Source organism: Polyergus mexicanus, unplaced genomic scaffold (genome assembly GCF_030449975.1).
Source record: "Polyergus mexicanus isolate NDT 795.1 unplaced genomic scaffold, iyPolMexi1.0 SCAF_9, whole genome shotgun sequence".
Taxonomy (NCBI): Eukaryota; Metazoa; Arthropoda; class Insecta; order Hymenoptera; family Formicidae; genus Polyergus; species Polyergus mexicanus.
The window spans coordinates 3,691,203-3,709,263 of NW_027223329.1; the positions used below are offsets into that span (position 1 = coordinate 3,691,203).

At 34.1% G+C, this 18,061-nt stretch overlaps 5 protein-coding genes across 5 annotated transcripts in view; 2 read left to right on the top strand and 3 right to left on the bottom strand.

Moving 5' to 3' along the window:
- The window catches only part of LOC138936446 (uncharacterized), a 36,900-nt gene extending 36,144 nt beyond the window's left edge, over positions 1-756 (bottom strand). The window contains exon 1 of the mRNA XM_070301868.1: positions 416-756. Within this exon, the coding sequence (XP_070157969.1) occupies positions 416-571 (156 nt within the window). The 5' untranslated portion in view covers positions 572-756. The remainder of the gene's footprint in view (positions 1-415) is intronic.
- Positions 757-2,402: 1,646 nt separating this feature from the next.
- Rig (rigor mortis) lies at positions 2,403-8,695 on the top strand. Its single transcript, XM_070301000.1, has 16 exons — positions 2,403-2,665; positions 2,853-3,183; positions 3,278-3,627; positions 3,793-4,107; positions 4,175-4,439; positions 4,541-4,769; positions 4,830-4,911; positions 4,987-5,365; positions 5,642-5,942; positions 6,013-6,219; positions 6,285-6,423; positions 6,498-6,755; positions 6,985-7,195; positions 7,382-7,594; positions 7,740-8,169; positions 8,304-8,695. The coding sequence occupies exons 2-16, from the start codon at positions 2,872-2,874 to the stop codon at positions 8,648-8,650; spliced, it is 4,038 nt and encodes a 1,345-aa protein (XP_070157101.1). The 5' UTR covers positions 2,403-2,665; positions 2,853-2,871; the 3' UTR covers positions 8,651-8,695.
- A 72-nt stretch (positions 8,696-8,767) lies between these two features.
- On the bottom strand, positions 8,768-11,111 carry Nup37 (nuclear pore complex protein Nup37). Its single transcript, XM_070301013.1, has 4 exons — positions 10,754-11,111; positions 10,381-10,578; positions 9,942-10,309; positions 8,768-9,266 (listed from the first exon to the last, which is right to left on the bottom strand). The coding sequence occupies exons 1-4, from the start codon at positions 10,901-10,903 to the stop codon at positions 9,014-9,016; spliced, it is 969 nt and encodes a 322-aa protein (XP_070157114.1). The 5' UTR covers positions 10,904-11,111; the 3' UTR covers positions 8,768-9,013.
- A 104-nt stretch (positions 11,112-11,215) lies between these two features.
- On the top strand, positions 11,216-14,006 carry Ns2 (nucleostemin 2). The gene is made up of 2 exons (XM_070301007.1): positions 11,216-11,304; positions 11,657-14,006. The coding sequence occupies exon 2, from the start codon at positions 11,662-11,664 to the stop codon at positions 13,762-13,764; it is 2,103 nt and encodes a 700-aa protein (XP_070157108.1). The 5' UTR covers positions 11,216-11,304; positions 11,657-11,661; the 3' UTR covers positions 13,765-14,006.
- On the bottom strand, positions 13,829-17,635 carry LOC138935996 (uncharacterized). The gene is made up of 2 exons (XM_070301012.1): positions 16,953-17,635; positions 13,829-14,827 (listed from the first exon to the last, which is right to left on the bottom strand). The coding sequence occupies exons 1-2, from the start codon at positions 17,431-17,433 to the stop codon at positions 14,082-14,084; spliced, it is 1,227 nt and encodes a 408-aa protein (XP_070157113.1). The 5' UTR covers positions 17,434-17,635; the 3' UTR covers positions 13,829-14,081.
- Positions 17,636-18,061: the final 426 nt, after the last annotated feature.

The following is an 18,061-nucleotide window of genomic DNA, read 5'->3' on the forward strand; positions in this document are numbered from 1 at the left end:
AAACAGATCTGCGACCTATGCTTGTTACGTGGTAATATTTTACATATAAAACAGAAAAAAAATGATTAAATAGCAATTAAACGATACTAACAATTGAATATTAACTCGAAATTTAAATATTAAATGTAAAAAAACAAAAAAGAATACGAATACTATTATAGATGACACAATTAAATAAAGAAAATATATAATTTTGCGAAATTTAGATTTCTATTTTGAACAAAAGCGCGACAATCTTTTTCGATCATTCTTTGGGTTACGTATTAAAATTTACTTCTAAATATTTTTTTTTTTTTTTTTTTTTTTTTTTTAATTTTGATTGGTCGATCAAATGCTATTCTCCACCTAAAGAGCAAATTTTGAAACTTTAATTTTCGTTTTATGAGCGAAAGCATACATGTATGTATATGCTTACCGTATCGGGGATGACATCGGAATTGTTTTTCGTCATCTCCCAACTGGTCCACGATATTCCTTCCACGCTTGGCTCATTGACAGCTGTCATGCCAGCCGACACCACGTGGGAGAGGCCGCAGAACGTCAGCAGATACACGATCGCGGTCAATCTCATCTCGTCAACGAACGAATCAATAAACAATGAAAAAAAATCTACGCCAGGTCAAGAGTTCTCCGGACTTTCGTGATATATAATATATAATCGAAAAAAAAAGGCAAAATAAAAAACAAGTCGTCTAAATACGTCTGCTCTCTGTATGTGCACGTCACTTATTGTATTATAACGATTCGTCGTTTCGTTTACGATTATTTTTTATCAATCGGGGAAACAGAAAAAGAGAGATAGAGAAAGAGAACGAGAGGGAGTCCACTATCGCGTGTTATATTAGTCATGCAAAAAAATATGTGCGTAAATAAAATACATAGATTTGCCGGTACCGCAGCATGAAATAAAAAAGACGCGTAAATCTAAAATATATATATATATATATATACCCAGACAGCACAAGGATGTCCTTAGGACGTCCAAAGGGCATCCAGGACATACATGTAGGATATCCTGAGGATATCCCATTTTAATCCTCGGATCTCCTCTGGATGTCCTGAGGAAGAGTAAATGATAGCCATAAATATAAAACTAACCTCTGGACAATCCAGGGAGATCCTGTGGAACATCCTAAGGATTTCTATAGGATATATGTTAGGGATCGATATTTTTCGTACGTTTGAAGGAGCAAATTTTAAAATTTAAATATAAATTAAGATTTTGTATTCTGTTATTTATTGCCAATACTAAAAATCTAATATTAAAAATAGTTCACGTTGTTTAATATTTGAGGCTTTCGTACTGTACATGAATATTTTAGATTTGGATTCAGGATTTGAGTCGTATAATATATTTTCTAAACAATCCAATATCTGAATTCCCCATGTTGGGATTCCATCAGAAATTGAACTGATGGATAATAATTACATTTGTAATTTTCTGTCAGTTGCTCTTTGCAAGCTTTATATAATTCTCATGACCAAATCTCAAATACGAGTTTGCACGTCGCATAGCGGTAAACAAACGAACTAGCGGTTGAATACTATTGTTTGTAAAGTTTTTGGAATGTTGCGAACAGTAACATTTCTCATAAAATATTAAATAAATAATAATTTTGGATATATAAAAATGTGCGCATCAAATTCAATTATTAATATTAAACGAAATTAATGTTAATAATTAATTGTACATGTATATGTCCTCTGGAAATCCAAAAGACATCCAATATAATAGACAGGGCAGATATATCCTACAGATATCCAGGGGTTATCCAGTGGACATTTATAGGACATTAATACTTATTATAATACTTAAGATTTCTAAATTATATTAAATAGCCGACACAACTAAAAATAATTATGTATGCATATTAAATTTTTATAAATATATTTATAATAATATATCTTAAAACATCTTACAAATGTCCTGAACCGTCCTGGACATATTCAGGATGATCCTGAGGATGTTTTGTGCTGTCTGGGTATATACAGAGATTATCCTCAATTTATTTAAAATTTGAATATTATATATAGTATATTTTTAGTATGTTTTTTTGTAGTTTTTTTTTTATTTTTGTTATTTTTATTTTTCTAATAATATTAATCACAATATAGTGTAATTAATCGAAAAATATGCTTGTAAAATAAATAATAAAATTTGACATCTAACACACGTCGATAAAAAATTAAAGATTTGACGTTTCGTATACTTTTGTTCAAAGCGCTTTCTACGATATCTTATGTCACGTATATTGGAAAAAAATCGCTCAGTCTTTTACATTCGATACAAATCTCGATATAAATACACATAAAAAGAAATAAGAATTTTGAAGGATAATATATATATATATATATATATCTCATATCTAATATTTAGCCCCTTTAGACAGTTTAGACTTTAGAGAGCCGTTACAGACATTACATGTATATTTGCCGCGTGATTCTCGCACGTGTAAAACGATCGATCAACACCGTGATACAATAGTGAACAGAATTGTTGTAATATTACGTTTGACAAGGTAATTTTAGAAAATCACGTTACTTTCTCCGCCCTCTCCGTCGTCGTCCAGATGATAGACTGACGGCAGTTATAAACTTCTTACGAGATTGAAAATATATATCGGCGACACCGGTTAACCTTCAATCAATAACGTGACTGGTTACGGTATATATAAACATTATAAAAATAATTTAAAAAAATAAAACTCATGTAACTCTGTGATATTATTTTATCTTTTATATTTTTCCCGAGACAATACGTAATTTTTGTGTCATAATTTTTTTTTCCTAGGAATTATTCCCTCTACAAAATCTTGTTGTAATATATTATTTTATCTCCTTCTCGTCTACAGGATACTGAAATACAGTAGGATGAACGAGATCGTGTTGCCACCCTCGCCAAGCTGGTATCTGAGCAGCATCCTCGCTTGCTCGAAACGTGGAACCTTGGCATTTGGTGCCAAGAATTATATCGTTATTGCCAGACAGAAAGAAGGTCATCCTGGTCTACAATATTCGCTAATTAAAGATTTTGTTAAGGATAAGATAACAACATTGGCATTCTGTCCTAAACTTGACAGTCCAGATAGTCCGGAATTACTGATCTCTGGCGGCGATGAAGATAAGGTCAAAATTTGGAATGTGGATACATTAGAGTTGGTCGTGGAGTTCTCTTTCAAAGATGTAAGTGACAAAATATTGCTCTTATATATTAAAAACGATGATTTATTTTAATTATTAATGTGACTGTAAATTTTGTATCTTTTTCTCGATTTAGGGCAAATCAATCGTAGGAGTTGACTGGTCAGCCAAAGATAATAATCTTGCGTATGCAATAAATTCAGAAGGTTTTCTAATGTATTGTTATATATCATATGAGACATCCAAGATAATACCTCTAGGCAAGTTGACCGCTACATGTTTGGCTTGCTGTCCCCACGACTCGAATCTTATAGCGATAGGTACCAAAAATGGATTAATTTATATTGTTCAAAAAGAAACAATATTATATAAACTTAGGGGACACAATGAGGAAATAGTCAGTTTATCATGGTGTCCTTCGGATGTAAATGTTTTAAATGGAAATGATAAGAGGGATCTACTTTTAGCTTCTGGTGCAAAAGACAGGTAAGACAAAATTTTCCTAATATTTTTATACCTTATATAGCTTATGTGTTGAATTAATTACATATGTGAAATATATGCAAGTATTATATAAAAAAATTATCAAATTGTCTCTAAAAATATTACTGTCTTATCATTTTCTTTTTGCTCTTTTCTTCCATTATGCAGATCGGTGTTTATTTGGAAAGCTGGTGGAGATGGTAGATACGAGACTGTGATAAATTTACCACATGCGCCATTTCCTAGTTCTTCTCACAAAAGCAAACTCGGCACGACTGGAACTTATATTGCAGTGTGTTGGGTAGAGCCCAGAGTGCTTTTAACTTCTTCTCTTTGGGGTGAACTTCTCTCTTGGGATTTTCCTACAAACAAAAGCAAGCCTACGTGTAAATTATTCCATGCACACCACAGCAGAGGATTGTTTTGCATAGCAGCTGTACCCAGAAACGATTCAATATCTGACAATTGGAGGATGGAATCTGAGTGAGTAAATGCTTTATGTGTTGCGATAAGGTGTGAAATATTTAAACTTATCCATATAACATTTTAGACTCACGGTTTGGACTTCGGCACAAGATCGCTGGATTATATGTTGTAAACGAAACAGCGATCCTACTGAATCGGCGATCCTGGAATATAAGATTCCTACACAAGGAGGATTCATCTATTGCATGGGAGCTTGTTCCATCGATACTACGCGTATTGCATTTGGCGTTGGAGACGCGATGTTGCGTTTGTGGAACTTGTCTGAACCTCACGCCAAAACTTTTGATGTTGTTACACATTGGCAGAAGATAAAAGGGAAGATAAGAGCGGTAAAAAATTCTCTCTCTCTCTCTCTCTCCGGGAGTTTTTTTATTTTAAAGTTTTCTTATGTGAGAAATATTAAATAATAATACGTGTGCAAATGTATCAGGTGTCGTGGTTCCCTGATGATGAAAACATAATAGCCTTTGGTACTGGAGAGGGTCGCGTTGGTGTATTCGACGCAATTGGAACTTTTAATAAACCACCTATATTGTATAGGCAGTATCATAGAAATACTATTTATAAGCTCGAATGGGCTATGCTTGGATCGGATTACTATTTATTCTCCTGTGCAGAAGGAGAACTAGTGGCATACAAAAAATCCGCGCCTAATGATGGTAAGATTTTGGCACTCGCGGTTTTATCACACTGTTTCCTTACCGCAACTTATGTTTCAGAACCCATGTCCATAATCAAGGGAGGATGCACGGAATTTTCTTGGAAATCCAACTTTTGCTTAGCGGTCGCGTTAGAAAATGGGTATAAGTCATATATTTCGCTTAAAAGATAATTTTAAATTAATTGCATCAAATACATGAATGTTTGTTCTTTCAGATCGATTATGTTCTACGATCAAAATCTGAAGAAACGCGAAAGTACAATACACTATTTTAGATCTATGGTGAATTGCTTAGTGTGGCATCCCGAAAGTACGACAACAGATGAATGGACGTCGTCAACTGCTAATTACTTGGCAGTTGCCTCCGATTGGAGTATAGTAATTTTTGATATGTCAGAATTGATAAAGAAAATGGAGACGGAGAGTGCCGAGGATTGTATTGAGAAAGAAGACAGTAATGAAGAACGCAAACTGCACGCAAGCTGCAAGATTGTAGCAATGTTAAACGGGCACATCGATAAAGTGGTGTGTCTAGCTTGGAGTCCGCATTGCAGCGGGCATTTGGTGTCCGGTAGTTACGACAATGTCGCACAGGTATTTGACCTGAAAATATACGCATACATATTATATAGCAATTAATACCAGTCAAACTTATTTACCATTACATGATTAATTTGTTTCATTGTGTGTGCCATTTATTAAATTTAAATTTATTAAATTTATTGAAATTTGGAATTGATACATTAAATAATTATATTATTGCAAATAACAAATATTATCTAAGAATCAGAATTCTAACGATACAAAAAAATGAAAATATGTAGATATATATATATATGATTATAAAAATATTTTTCAAATATTTTCTAGGTTTGGAATGTTAAGAGGCAGGAGCTGATGGGCACATACATGGGTCACGACGGACCCGTGCTATGTTGTATGTGGAGTCCCCTCAAACCACAATTGATAATGACCGGCTCGTCGGACTTTATGTTACGTATATGGGATTATACTTCACCGGCGCAATTGCCGAAGCAAATGTCCGACATTAAAATCGCGAAGAAGAAGCAGAAACAGCAGAAGCCGCAAAAGAAATTGATACAAAATAAAACGGACGAGGCGGAGAATGATACGACTATGTCAAATAGTCAACCTATTGTATATAATACAAGTAATTGCATAGTATAATTGCTTAGATACAATTTACGTATACATAATTACATCGAAATTTTCGATTGCAGAGTCTGAAGTAGGGCTACCAAAGAAAAAAGAAAAAAATTCATATTTTAACGAATACAACAAAATAATAAACGACAAATCCAAGGTTTTAAATTTTATCACAAACGATATAAGAAAGAATCAAGAGCAATACGAAAAAGATAGCACTGCCGCAACGCTATCGCTGTTCTCTGAAAAAGAGCATGTTTTAGAACTCATTAATCGTGAAAGTAAGCTAAATTATATTTGTTACGCATATTACCAAATTTTTTTATTATTAATTATTGGTTTACAGAATCAACACAAAATAGTTCAAATACCGCTATTGAGATGAATATGTGGTGTGACAATCTGCAAAACAATCTGATGTGCGCAGCCAAGGATCAACAATTAAACGACTTCCTAGTATCGCTCGCGCCTAGCGTTTCTATGAAGTACGTATGAATATTTCTTCTTCATTTAAGAAAATATAAAAAAAAAGTTATAAATATTGATCACAATTTTACAGAATGTGGAAGGAGATGTGCGAAGCATACGCGCACCAATTAATAAGGCAATGTAATGTGGAGAAAGCAGTGTCATATTTACTTTGTATACACAAAATTTATGAAGCTATAGAAGCATTTTTAGATGCTAATATGTTTAAGGAGGCTTACGTGCTTGCGAGATGCAAATTGGACCATAATGATCCGTTTTTGAAAAAGATATTAGAATTATGGTCGGAATGGGGTGTTTTCAATGGTCATCTGGAGCAAGCAGCTTATTGGTAAGATAATTAATTTTATATAATTATTGATAGTTATTATAAAATTTTATATATATATATATAATATATGTATGATATGTATATTGCATGATATGTATATTTTATAATTGAAAATTATCTGTGCAATTTGTGCGTCACATGACAATATTGTGTTTTGCATAACATAAGTTATTAATTTTGAGTTGGAAAGTTCCTGTTTTAAATTAATATTTGATATTGCATACATTAGTCGCGTAGAATTAAAACAGTTTGATAAGGCGGCGAAAATTCTTGCTCGTCGGAAAGACGTACATTGCTTGGAGGTAGCGTCTGAATTAGCGTTTCTAAGCGGTGACGAAGGATACGGTATGTCCTTAATTGTGGATGCGATGACACGTGCCCTTATCAAATCAGATTGGTCAAAAGCACGTTCTCTTATCGCGGATCTCCGACAGATTCAGGTAAATTATATATATAAATAATAAAAATTTATATATGTATATATAATTGTAGAAAATTAATATTAAATATATATATATATATATATATGTATATGTATATATATATATGTATGTATGTATATGTATAATATATACTTATATAATTATTTATAAAACATTAAAAATTTTTTGTACATCTGTATGCAGTATTTGAACGTGCACATAGATGCTCACGAGGCGATTATGAGCACATATAAAAAACAAGCTGAGTTTGATACAATGCGGAGGTGGTTGGAAAAAAAGGAAAGCCATGGAGCGTTACAAACTCTAGAAATGAAATATAATGCTTCTTACTATGACACCTTGTGCAAGAATGAAAATATCAATGCTATTCTGAAAAGTGAATCAAGAGATACAATGGTGAGAGGGATACAGAAATAAAGAAAATAAATATCTTATCTTCTCTCATAGATAACATTTTCAATATTATAACAATATTTTTGATATAAAATATTTATATGTAACAATAATACACTTATATAATTAATTAAAATAATGTTTTCAGATGCAAGTGAAAACTACCTATCGAATAGCTATAGCGGCTACATGTGACGCAAAAGAGACTCGATTGAAACATTTAGCAACAGTATTAGGTGATGTGTACGAGTGCGAGGAAATAGCAATCGGGCACGGAACGGCGACAAGTGAAAAATTCTTCATTCAAATTCTCGCGAAAATGGATATTAGAAAACCAACGGACGAAGGCAGCATCTACGCGAAAAGCAATTATCCCGTGTCGCAAAATATACGCGCTTATTTATGTATCGGTCTTCTGAATTGGTTGCTGAATTATGTGGATCAGCTATTGATCGAGGAGGAAACACAATTTATACAATTGATATTGGATTTGCTGGGCGATGCCATAAATGAAACAACCTTATCTTATCAAGATAAGATTCATGAACTTGGTCAACTGGAAGATCAACTTTCGCTCTGTTAGTTTTTCCTTTTTCAATTTGTGGCACTTGTTATAGATTGAACTAGCATATGATTTTATATAGTCTTGAGATTTGTCAATTCAATGAAATTTTTCCATCTTTTTACATATAATTTATTTTAAATATTGCAGTGACATTGGATGATGATGTCAAAAATGATGACGATTGTAAGAGAATTAAGAAGGAGATCGAAAAACTGAAGCTTGATGGAAACAAGTTTAGGGAAGAACGAGTTTGCATGCCGAATCCCAAAATCGTTTTCGATAAAGCTTGTTTGCTTGCCAACAAATTAAATGATATTAATCGATTTCTACTTTTACATTCTTTAGATAAGTTAGTCAAAATAAAAGAAATAAAGCTACCTGCACTAGAAGAAAGTCCGTCAAAAAAGCTTGAAAATATATCTCAAAAAATAGATGAAAGTATATTGAAACAATATAAAATAGAAATAAATAGTTCTATTAGTTCACATAAATAATAAAGGAAGAATATATTAATAGTTTTATACTATCATAAATGACATCAGGTGCATTACAAATTACTTTTATACATTCTCTGTATGTAAATTTGATTATTATAAAGCGCATTTTATAAAAATACATTTCTTTTCTATTAAATGTGAAATTTTGTCTCGAAAAATGTTAACCCTATTACAGATATATCATAACAATTACGATTTTTCCAAAATGATTAATTTAAAGAAATATTGGAGAATAATAAAAGAAATATATAACTGATATCTCTTCTATAAGTTATCATATATGACATAACATCATTTCTTATAGAGTTCAAAGATTTCTCTTTTTATGTATAAAATCGATTGTTTAATGTATATTATATCTTAATTTACGTTCACTCTCCAAAAACATAGTTGTCTGTCACTTCCGGCACAGACATAAGGCAATTTATAATGCCAAGTCATACCACCGACTAACTTCACTTTCCCACACAATATCACTTGTTTGGATTTAAAATTGAAAACTTTCAATAAATTATCTGGCCAACCAATGCTCGCGACCAAATTTTCGTTCACGTGTGAGAATTTCACTGCTAAGCCACCTTCTAAATGAAGCGTTCGCTCGTCAAGGGGACGGCTAAAATGAGAATAAAATAACTTCAACGAAAAAAAGCTCGCACGCGCGTATTTATAGAAAATCAGAATGTTTACTCCCTGGAAAAACATGGAAAACTTGGAATTCTCAGGGAATTTTTTTATACTTTGAAAAATCAGGGAATTCTCATGGAATTTTTTGGGACTCGGAGAATTTTTAAAAAAATTATCTCTAATAATTTTGCTCTTATACTATAAGCGGTAGACAATCCACCAATAAGCCATGTTGTGAATTATATGTTTAAAATATATTATAAATATATATCTATCTTTGTTTATATATTCAATGTCTTAACAAAATATTAAATATGCAATACATATTCTTATTTTAATTTTTAGTGATAAAAATAAAAATTTTATGCAAGTTAAAAAAATTTATCTTAACGAAAGCTATTCAGTTTTATTTTCAATATATTTGTAAATCTAGCATTTAAAACTTAAGTGGCTTTGTGTTTTTCCTTTGTATGAATGAAAAGTATTAGAAAATGCGTACAATAAAAAAACTTATTTTAGGAAATTGCATCCAAAAAATGTTTAAAATATTTTCTTTAACTGGAATTGTACAAAAATACCTGAAAGATCAGGGAATTTTCAGGAAAATTTTTCATAGGATTTGAGTAGACACTCTAAAAAGTTTTTGAATCAAATTTCTTTTTACCTCGGTCTAGATACATCCCAAAGTAATAATTCTCCAGCAGCCATCGATACAACTTTTAAAGGATTTGGTGCCCAGTCTGCCGCAATCAAGGGAACAGCCCCAGAATCGAGAGACATAATCGCCTGTTGACTTCTGACATTGTACATACGTATTAAGCCATTTTTTTCCGCTACTAAAAGCTTGCCAGATTCTTCACTATGCCAACATACGCTCGTACCAGGCGATGTCAAGAAAAATGTAGATACACATTTCTGATCCTCTTTAATCGCCCACAATTTACACGTATGATCATCAGAAACTGATGCTAGCAATTCACCCTCTGGTTCATAAGAAATTGCATTCGTATAATCTTTGTGCCCTTCTAAAATCTTCAAAACATTTATTGTCGCATTCAATTTCACAAAGCTGTAAATTCATATAATTTTATAAGTATCCTTACCTCGTACACATTGATGTCATTTAAATTGCTATTGTACAATCTTATCTTAAAATCTGCACCAGCGATACAAAATGTAAGAATCTTGGGGACAACACTCAAGGAGGTTTCTGGACTCCATGCGATTGCGTGAGGTCTGGTATCGTGGTGAAACGTTTTGATAGGATTGTACGCTATGTCCTCCACAGCGTCATCTTCATCCTATTATTCAAAATTTATGTATTAAGAATTCTTTGCATTAATTCCATATAACATTCCCTCTTAGAACATAAAAATATTCTCATTGACATATATATTGCACTTTGATCGGCAATTTCCTGACAGAATCACAAAACAATCAAATCACACAGTAAAAATCGTCAGTCTTTGCACGAACCTGAAATCTGACAGTACCGACGACAATTTCCTTGGCGAGAGCAATGCAGATCAAATGCTGCGACCATTCGTATGGTGATAATTCCACGCAGTAAATTCGCTCGAAAAAATTCCGTTTAAATGTAGGCGGTGTAGTGAGTGCCTCGTCCATTCTCTCTTTTTGTCAGTATGCATGTACACGTGAAAACTGAACCGGCATAATCTTACATAACCTTTTACAAAGCGTACCGCGTGTGACAGATTAATTATTACGTATCGTAATCGACCAATCATTAGCGGGAATTCCCAATCGTAGGCGATTGTTTGATACATATACGGCGTATAGGCCCCAGGCCACGTCGCCATTTTTCCTATAACGCTTTCTCTAGCCGAATCCAGTTAGCGCCACTGTATCGGCTAGACTAGAGAAAGGGGAAAAACGGCGTGGTCCCTCTCTCTCTCAAGCTTCTCTCTGTTCATATCTGTTCATATCAAGCGAGAGGCGAGAGTGTGCACGTGTGCACGTGGACATTGTATAAATCTAACCTTAATTGTCCCTAACCTCTGACTCAGGTATTTTATAATTTATTGTAATTCTATCTTAGAAGATATTACATATATGTATATATATTTTTGACAAAATATTGAAAAATATTTTTGTCGAATATAAAATTAATTTTTACGAAAGTTAAAAACGTAATATTTGAAATTCAATTTTTTAAACTGCGTTTGTAAATAAAAAATATCTCGCTCTTCGAAGAAGTTGAGTTTAAAAATTATGTTACCATTACATCTTTTTCTTTATATATTAAATATATAATATATATATACACACACTCTAATATAATATATTATAAAATATATACTAATATATAATAATGTATAATATATGTATAATATTATATCATAACATAATTTTATGCAGGCACAATGGCTAAATCACATGGCACTATTAAAGCCCCGCGAAAGCAGGGCTTTAATCGTTCAGGGCATAGCATGAATCCTGAGCGCCCCATAGAAGGATTAAAAGGAGTTGCTAAAGTACGAACAAAAGCAACTATTAAAAGATTACAGATGTATCGCAATCAGAAACCGAAACGCAATCGTTGTGGAAAGATCATTAGCCCTGCGCCTTTTCAAGGCTGGAACACTTCTGGAACTATGTCGCGTGTGGAGCCATCTCGGGGATGGTTTGGTAATTCAAGAGTTATCTCACAGAACGCTCTACAAAAATTTCAGGATGAATTGGGAACCGCTATGAAAGATCCATATAAGGTCGTTTTGAAACCAACTCAATTGCCTATAACTTTACTTCAGCAAAAGGCAGCAAATGCAAGAGTACATTTGTTAGATACAGAAAGTTTTGAAAATGTTTTTGGCCCAAAAAAGGTCAGAAAGAAACCCAATTTGATGATAACGTCCTATGATGAATTGAAAAAATCGGCCGAGGAAAAGGAAGATACTTATAATAAGGAGAAGGATACCAAAGATTATGATCTAGTTCGCGAGGACACTGGTGTAAGAGATGCGCAGAGGGAGTGGATCATGGGAGCGGGACAAAGTAAGAGGATATGGAACGAGCTGTACAAAGTCATTGACTCCTCGGACGTTATTCTGCAGGTATTGGACGCGAGGGATCCAATGGGAACCAGGTCTCCTCCCGTGGAGAAATTTCTAAAGACCGAGAAACCTTACAAACATCTGATATTTATCTTGAACAAAGTAGATCTAGTACCAACATGGGTCACGCAAAGATGGGTGGTAACTCTGAGCAAGGAATATCCAACGGTCGCCTTTCACGCTTCCTTGACGCATCCTTTTGGCAAAGGCTCCCTGATAAATCTGCTGAGGCAATTTTCAAAATTACATGTTGATAAAAAGCAGATCAGTGTGGGTTTCATAGGATATCCCAATACAGGAAAGAGTTCTATCATAAACACCTTGCGTTCCAAGAAGGTCTGCAAAGTAGCGCCTATAGCCGGTGAGACGAAGGTATGGCAATATATAACTCTCATGCGCCGCATTTATCTGATAGATTGTCCTGGCGTCGTCTATCCATCGAGGGAATCCGACACGGAGAAAGTGTTGAAGAGTGTCGTGAGGGTGGAACTCGTTCAGAACCCGGAAGATTATATCGCTTCCGTTTTAGAGAGAGTGAAACCTGAATACGTACGTAAAACGTACAAAATAGATAAATGGGAGGATCACGTCGATTTCTTGGAAAAATTGGCTCATCGAAGCGGCAAGCTTTTGAAGAAGGGAGAACCCGACATAACAATCGTCGCGCGTATGGTGCTGAACGATTGGCAACGCGGTAAATTGCCATTTTACATTCCACCAGTAGGCTTTGAAGAGCCGCTATCGGAACAAGCGACTAATGCAAACGAGACAATTACCGCGCGAGATAATGCACCAAATGTCACTGATGAAACGATACAAAAGAGTGATAGCTTATCTTCAACGGAAGCAATACAGAATGGATTGACAGTGACCCAAGATTTTAGAAAAATACGCGTTGCATTGCATTATTCGAGCGATGACATCAGAAAGGATTTGGAGCGGGATACTTTAGATGAAAGTATCGAAAAAGACGATAGTAATATAGAAAGCGAGTCAGAATCGGAAGATTCAGAAATGGAAGATGTAACGAAAGATAAATCTCATACAGAAAAATCGACAAATTCGGATAATGATAAGGAATGTTCTTTAAACGTTGATGATAACATTCTCGAAGATAATGATGTGAATGCGATCGAACAGGACAATCTGAGACAGAACGCGCTCGATGTTATAGACAATGAATATAATTCCAGCGAAAGTGAAATGCTTACTTCCAAGGTACGTTCAAGTAGCGGCACGTTCACTATCTCGTCAGTGTCCACGAAGAAAGCGACGGAAAAATTAACAAGTAAACAGCGAAGAGCCATAGAACGCGCGTGTAAGAGGAAGAAGATAGGAAGCAATTTCTACGAAGTGACAAATGTGAAAAACAGAAATAGAAACAGGAAAGTTCCCAAGATCAAAAGAGGGTGATAAATCGATTTTCTTCAAGTAGTTATAAAAAATGCGAGCAAGAGTTGAGATTTTTGTATAAAAATATATTTTATATATCTCAAACTTGTTACATCATATATCTCTATCTTCTTTTCCTATAAAATTTATGTCATCTCTTTATCATTCTTATCATAATACGTAGGAAGAGATAGAGAATCAAATAAACGTGTGCGGTAATATAATCAGACGCATTATGTTACCGTGCGTGATAAATAATTATGTATGTGTATAATAATTAAATATATAATATATAATTTAACATATTCTAGGGAGCCTTTTTCCCATTGTATTACAGCCTAAATCCAATCGCGTTGTACAAAATACGATATAACTTTACGCTGTCGTTGGACGAACGCTTGGTTGCCTTGATAGGACAACATAAAATTCTTCATATCTTTTGTGCTGAATTCCTCCTCCTGCACATTCAAGGTGAGTATCTTGAGCATGAAGATCAAATGCGTAAATTCGAACTTGGCATCGGTCGCTAGCTTAGCGTCGAGCTTCTCCCTCGTAAACGACTCGGTGTCGCAACCCATTCGGACCAAAATGGCCACGAATGTCTCGTGATAGAGATCCATCAGCTCTTCGATGCGATCGTCGCTCGCTTGCGTGCTGGAAAATAGATAGAAGACCATCTCGCGTAGCGGACTGAAGAAGAGATAATTCTGAAAGTCGACAAACTTGACGTCGTCCACTCGGCCGTTCTCGTCGCGGTGGAACATAATGTTGTTCACCCAGAAGTCCGCGTGGATGATAGTGGACCAGGGCTCGTCTGGCAAGGCGTCCCACATACCGTGCTTCAACGAATTAGTCATCGCCGCGTTGCATCGATCGACGTGAACGCCTATTTCTGGATCTTCCGCTATTCTCTTCAGCATGTCGTCCTGCAAGTGCACGAAATCCTCGGTTTCAAACTTTATGCACTTGCTACGTTGCTTTAGCACTTCAAAATACTTTGGCTGCTTGTACTTGACGGCCATTCCTAGGGCGTGAAATCTCGCCATTGCGCGTATAGCGACTTTCGCATGCTCGATGTCACATCCTGGACTCCAAAAACAAAAGGCAAGTATAAGAATATCATTGAATGATTAAGCATATTTTTAGCTTTTGATAATCTTAAGTACAACGATATAATATCTTAAATAAACAATGACAATCATACAGTTGATGTTATCTTAGTAATCAGGTATAACAGTCTAATCTTAAATTAAACAATCATAGGTGATATAATCTTAGAAATCTTATATGAAACATTTTTCACGGCTGACTTTATAAGAAGGTCGTAATTAACAACTCCTTATTTTCCGTGAATTGCATCAAGAGAAATAAGCGTAAAAACACGAGGAAAAATAGTGTCAAGGATTAAATCTCGTTTTTATTACAAGATCATAAATCATACTTGTAACAAAAAAATATAGATATTATACTATGTACCGAGTGACATAATCTCTATTATGTGTTTTGTCATAAATATCTCTAACTAGTTAAATTATAATATTAAGCGCACACACACATACACACATATATACACATTACTTAAGATTATCAGAAAAGAGTTACAAATCATTCAATATAAATTAATAAAAATCATAGCATGATTAAAATATTACATCATAATTGAATGATTAAGAGTATAATGTAATGTAATGTAAGTAAATTTGTAATTCCTCTATGATTAATGAATCATAGAGGATATAATTAAAAATTTATATTAACAAATGTTAGATCGAATAAAACGAAATGCGATTTAGAAAAAGCTCGTAAATAATTTATGCTGTATTTATAATTGCATTGTGTAAAATTTATAATTTTTCTGCGCAGTTTTTTTTTTTTTTTTTTTTTTTTTTTTTTTAAATTTTAAAGATCAAAGAATTCTCGATTAGGAGCAGAATTATTCGTGATAATATATATGACAATAAAGCTTAAAATTTTACATAATTTACAAGAAAATCTCGTAAACCCCAAAATTCTGATTTTGATGAAACTTTACACATATGTGGGCGGGAGGGGGAGGAGGATGGTAAATAAATGGATTTAGAAATTTTCCGTTACCGATCAAAAACGATTCTCACTGTTTATTTTATATGTAGAACGGCTTTCGGTTCTCTCGATATATCTCGAAAACTATTCGAGATATCAAAAAACAAAAATTCCATGGTAAGAACACCTTTATTTAATTACATTAATGAAATTTTTAAAGAATATTTTTTTTTTAATTTTCGAAAAAATCTTTTCTAAAAATTATTTTTTCAAAAGTTTGTTAATGTGGTTAAATAGAAATGTTTTTGCCATGAAACTTTTGTATAAAACGTTTTTTATATATCTCGAATAATTTTCAAGGTATATGAAGAAAAGCAAAATGTCGCTCTATATTATGAGTACAGCCGTTACTAGACAGTACGTAATGTACGCTCCAGAGGGCGCAAAATTTTAATAGACGCTAATAATTTTTGAAGTGTCCAAAATCATGTGAAGATTGACCGCTCTTACCCGGCCGTCCACTTACAAAATCTCGTTTAACCGGATATAGGATTTAGCAATCCTATCAATCAAAAAGAAAGTAGCTGACAATCTCGATTACAAGGATATTATAGAAATATTCGTAAAGACTAAGCCCAGCAAACATAATTTTTAAATTGCTTTTATCTTATCTTTTTACAGAACGTATTATTAAGAAAATAAGATACAAACCCATACAGCACAGAACATTGCAACAATATTGCAACATTATTGTAGCAACATTGCAGCAATGTTGCAATGTTGCTGCAATATTGCTGCAATGTTCTGTGCTGTATGGGAAATATATTAACCCTCGATAATATTAAAACAAAGACAAAAATAAAAAATATATATAAAAATTATAAAAAAATAAGAAACAAATATGAAAATATAAAAAAGAAAAAAAAAAAGACGGAACCATTATCTTGTTACGTCCTCGTCTAGGGAAGATAATCGTAACGGCACCGTATATGAAGAGTGATTTCACTCGGTCTTAAAATCTTTTTGGATAGCAATTAAAAATTTCTGAATTCATCTATTTACTTACCCCCTTCCCCCAACATATATGTAAAGTTTCATCAAAATCAGAATTTTCGGGTTCGCAACATTCCCTCTTGTTAATAGTAGTTGTTACATATGTCTCAAGTACAAAAGAGATTTAACATTACCTTTAGCTCTGTCGCAGATGTAATAGCCGCGCTTTTTCAAATTCTCCATTAGAATAACGGCATTATCGTCGAAATCGATGTCCGGATTCAGCGACAATCGGGATTGATAGTACTTAGGCAGTATGTCGAACAGTTGGTCCTCCTTCAAACCGGAGTCACGCTCCAGCTGTTTGTAATGAGGCAAGATGATTTCGTACATGAAGATCTCCTTTCTGAACGAATGCGGACTGTCGAAGATCTTTCGTTGAAATTGCGTCGGCGGCGGCATCTTCGCCACCAAGTAAAGATCCTCCTCTTCCGCCTCGTCATTACGCCTGATCACGGCATGAACGTCAAAGATGGTACTCCCGTAATTCTCACCGGGCTGCAACAGGCTCTTGGTAGTATAACGGACCACGATCAGCTGATCGCCGAATGTGCGGCTAAGTATCGGCTGCAGCTCGCGCAACTCGATCGTCTTCAATTCCTCGCCGTTGTTCATGATATCTCGTTGTAAAAAAAAAAAAGAAAGAAGCACCTACACTGATCTATCTATCTATGTTAACTAGCTATCGCTTCTCGTATCGAGCCGAGACTGAAGACAGGCCCGAGATACGGGAGCGTAAAATAAGCGCGCGCGCGTGTATTCGTAACACTAGCGAACTGTCATTCCAATTGTGATAATCACCGCTGTACGATCCGCCTCTTTTCCTTTCCAGTCGACCGTACATGCAGCATAAATTTTCAGAGGCATTTCCTCTGCATATCTTGTTTGAAACTAGAAAAGTTAGATCTTCGTTAGAGTGGGAATCCCCTCCTTTTATCGGCGTCTCTCATATTCATATCTATCTCATATCTCAATGTATTACTATCATTTACATTTAATATTGTGTATAAACAAATGCTGAATCTTTCAAGATTTTCTTCAAATGCTTTTATATAACTTGGATTTTTTTCCAACCAATCATGTCTCACTGATGATGGAGGTCAGATGCGCTCATCAACTGACAACGTACTCTTAGAAAAGCTGTTCAACTTATGTTACAGTTCACAAAATTCACAAATTTTCATTTATGGGGATTAAACTCTTATTTTGCGAAAATAAGTATAAAAGTAATGAGCCTATAAAT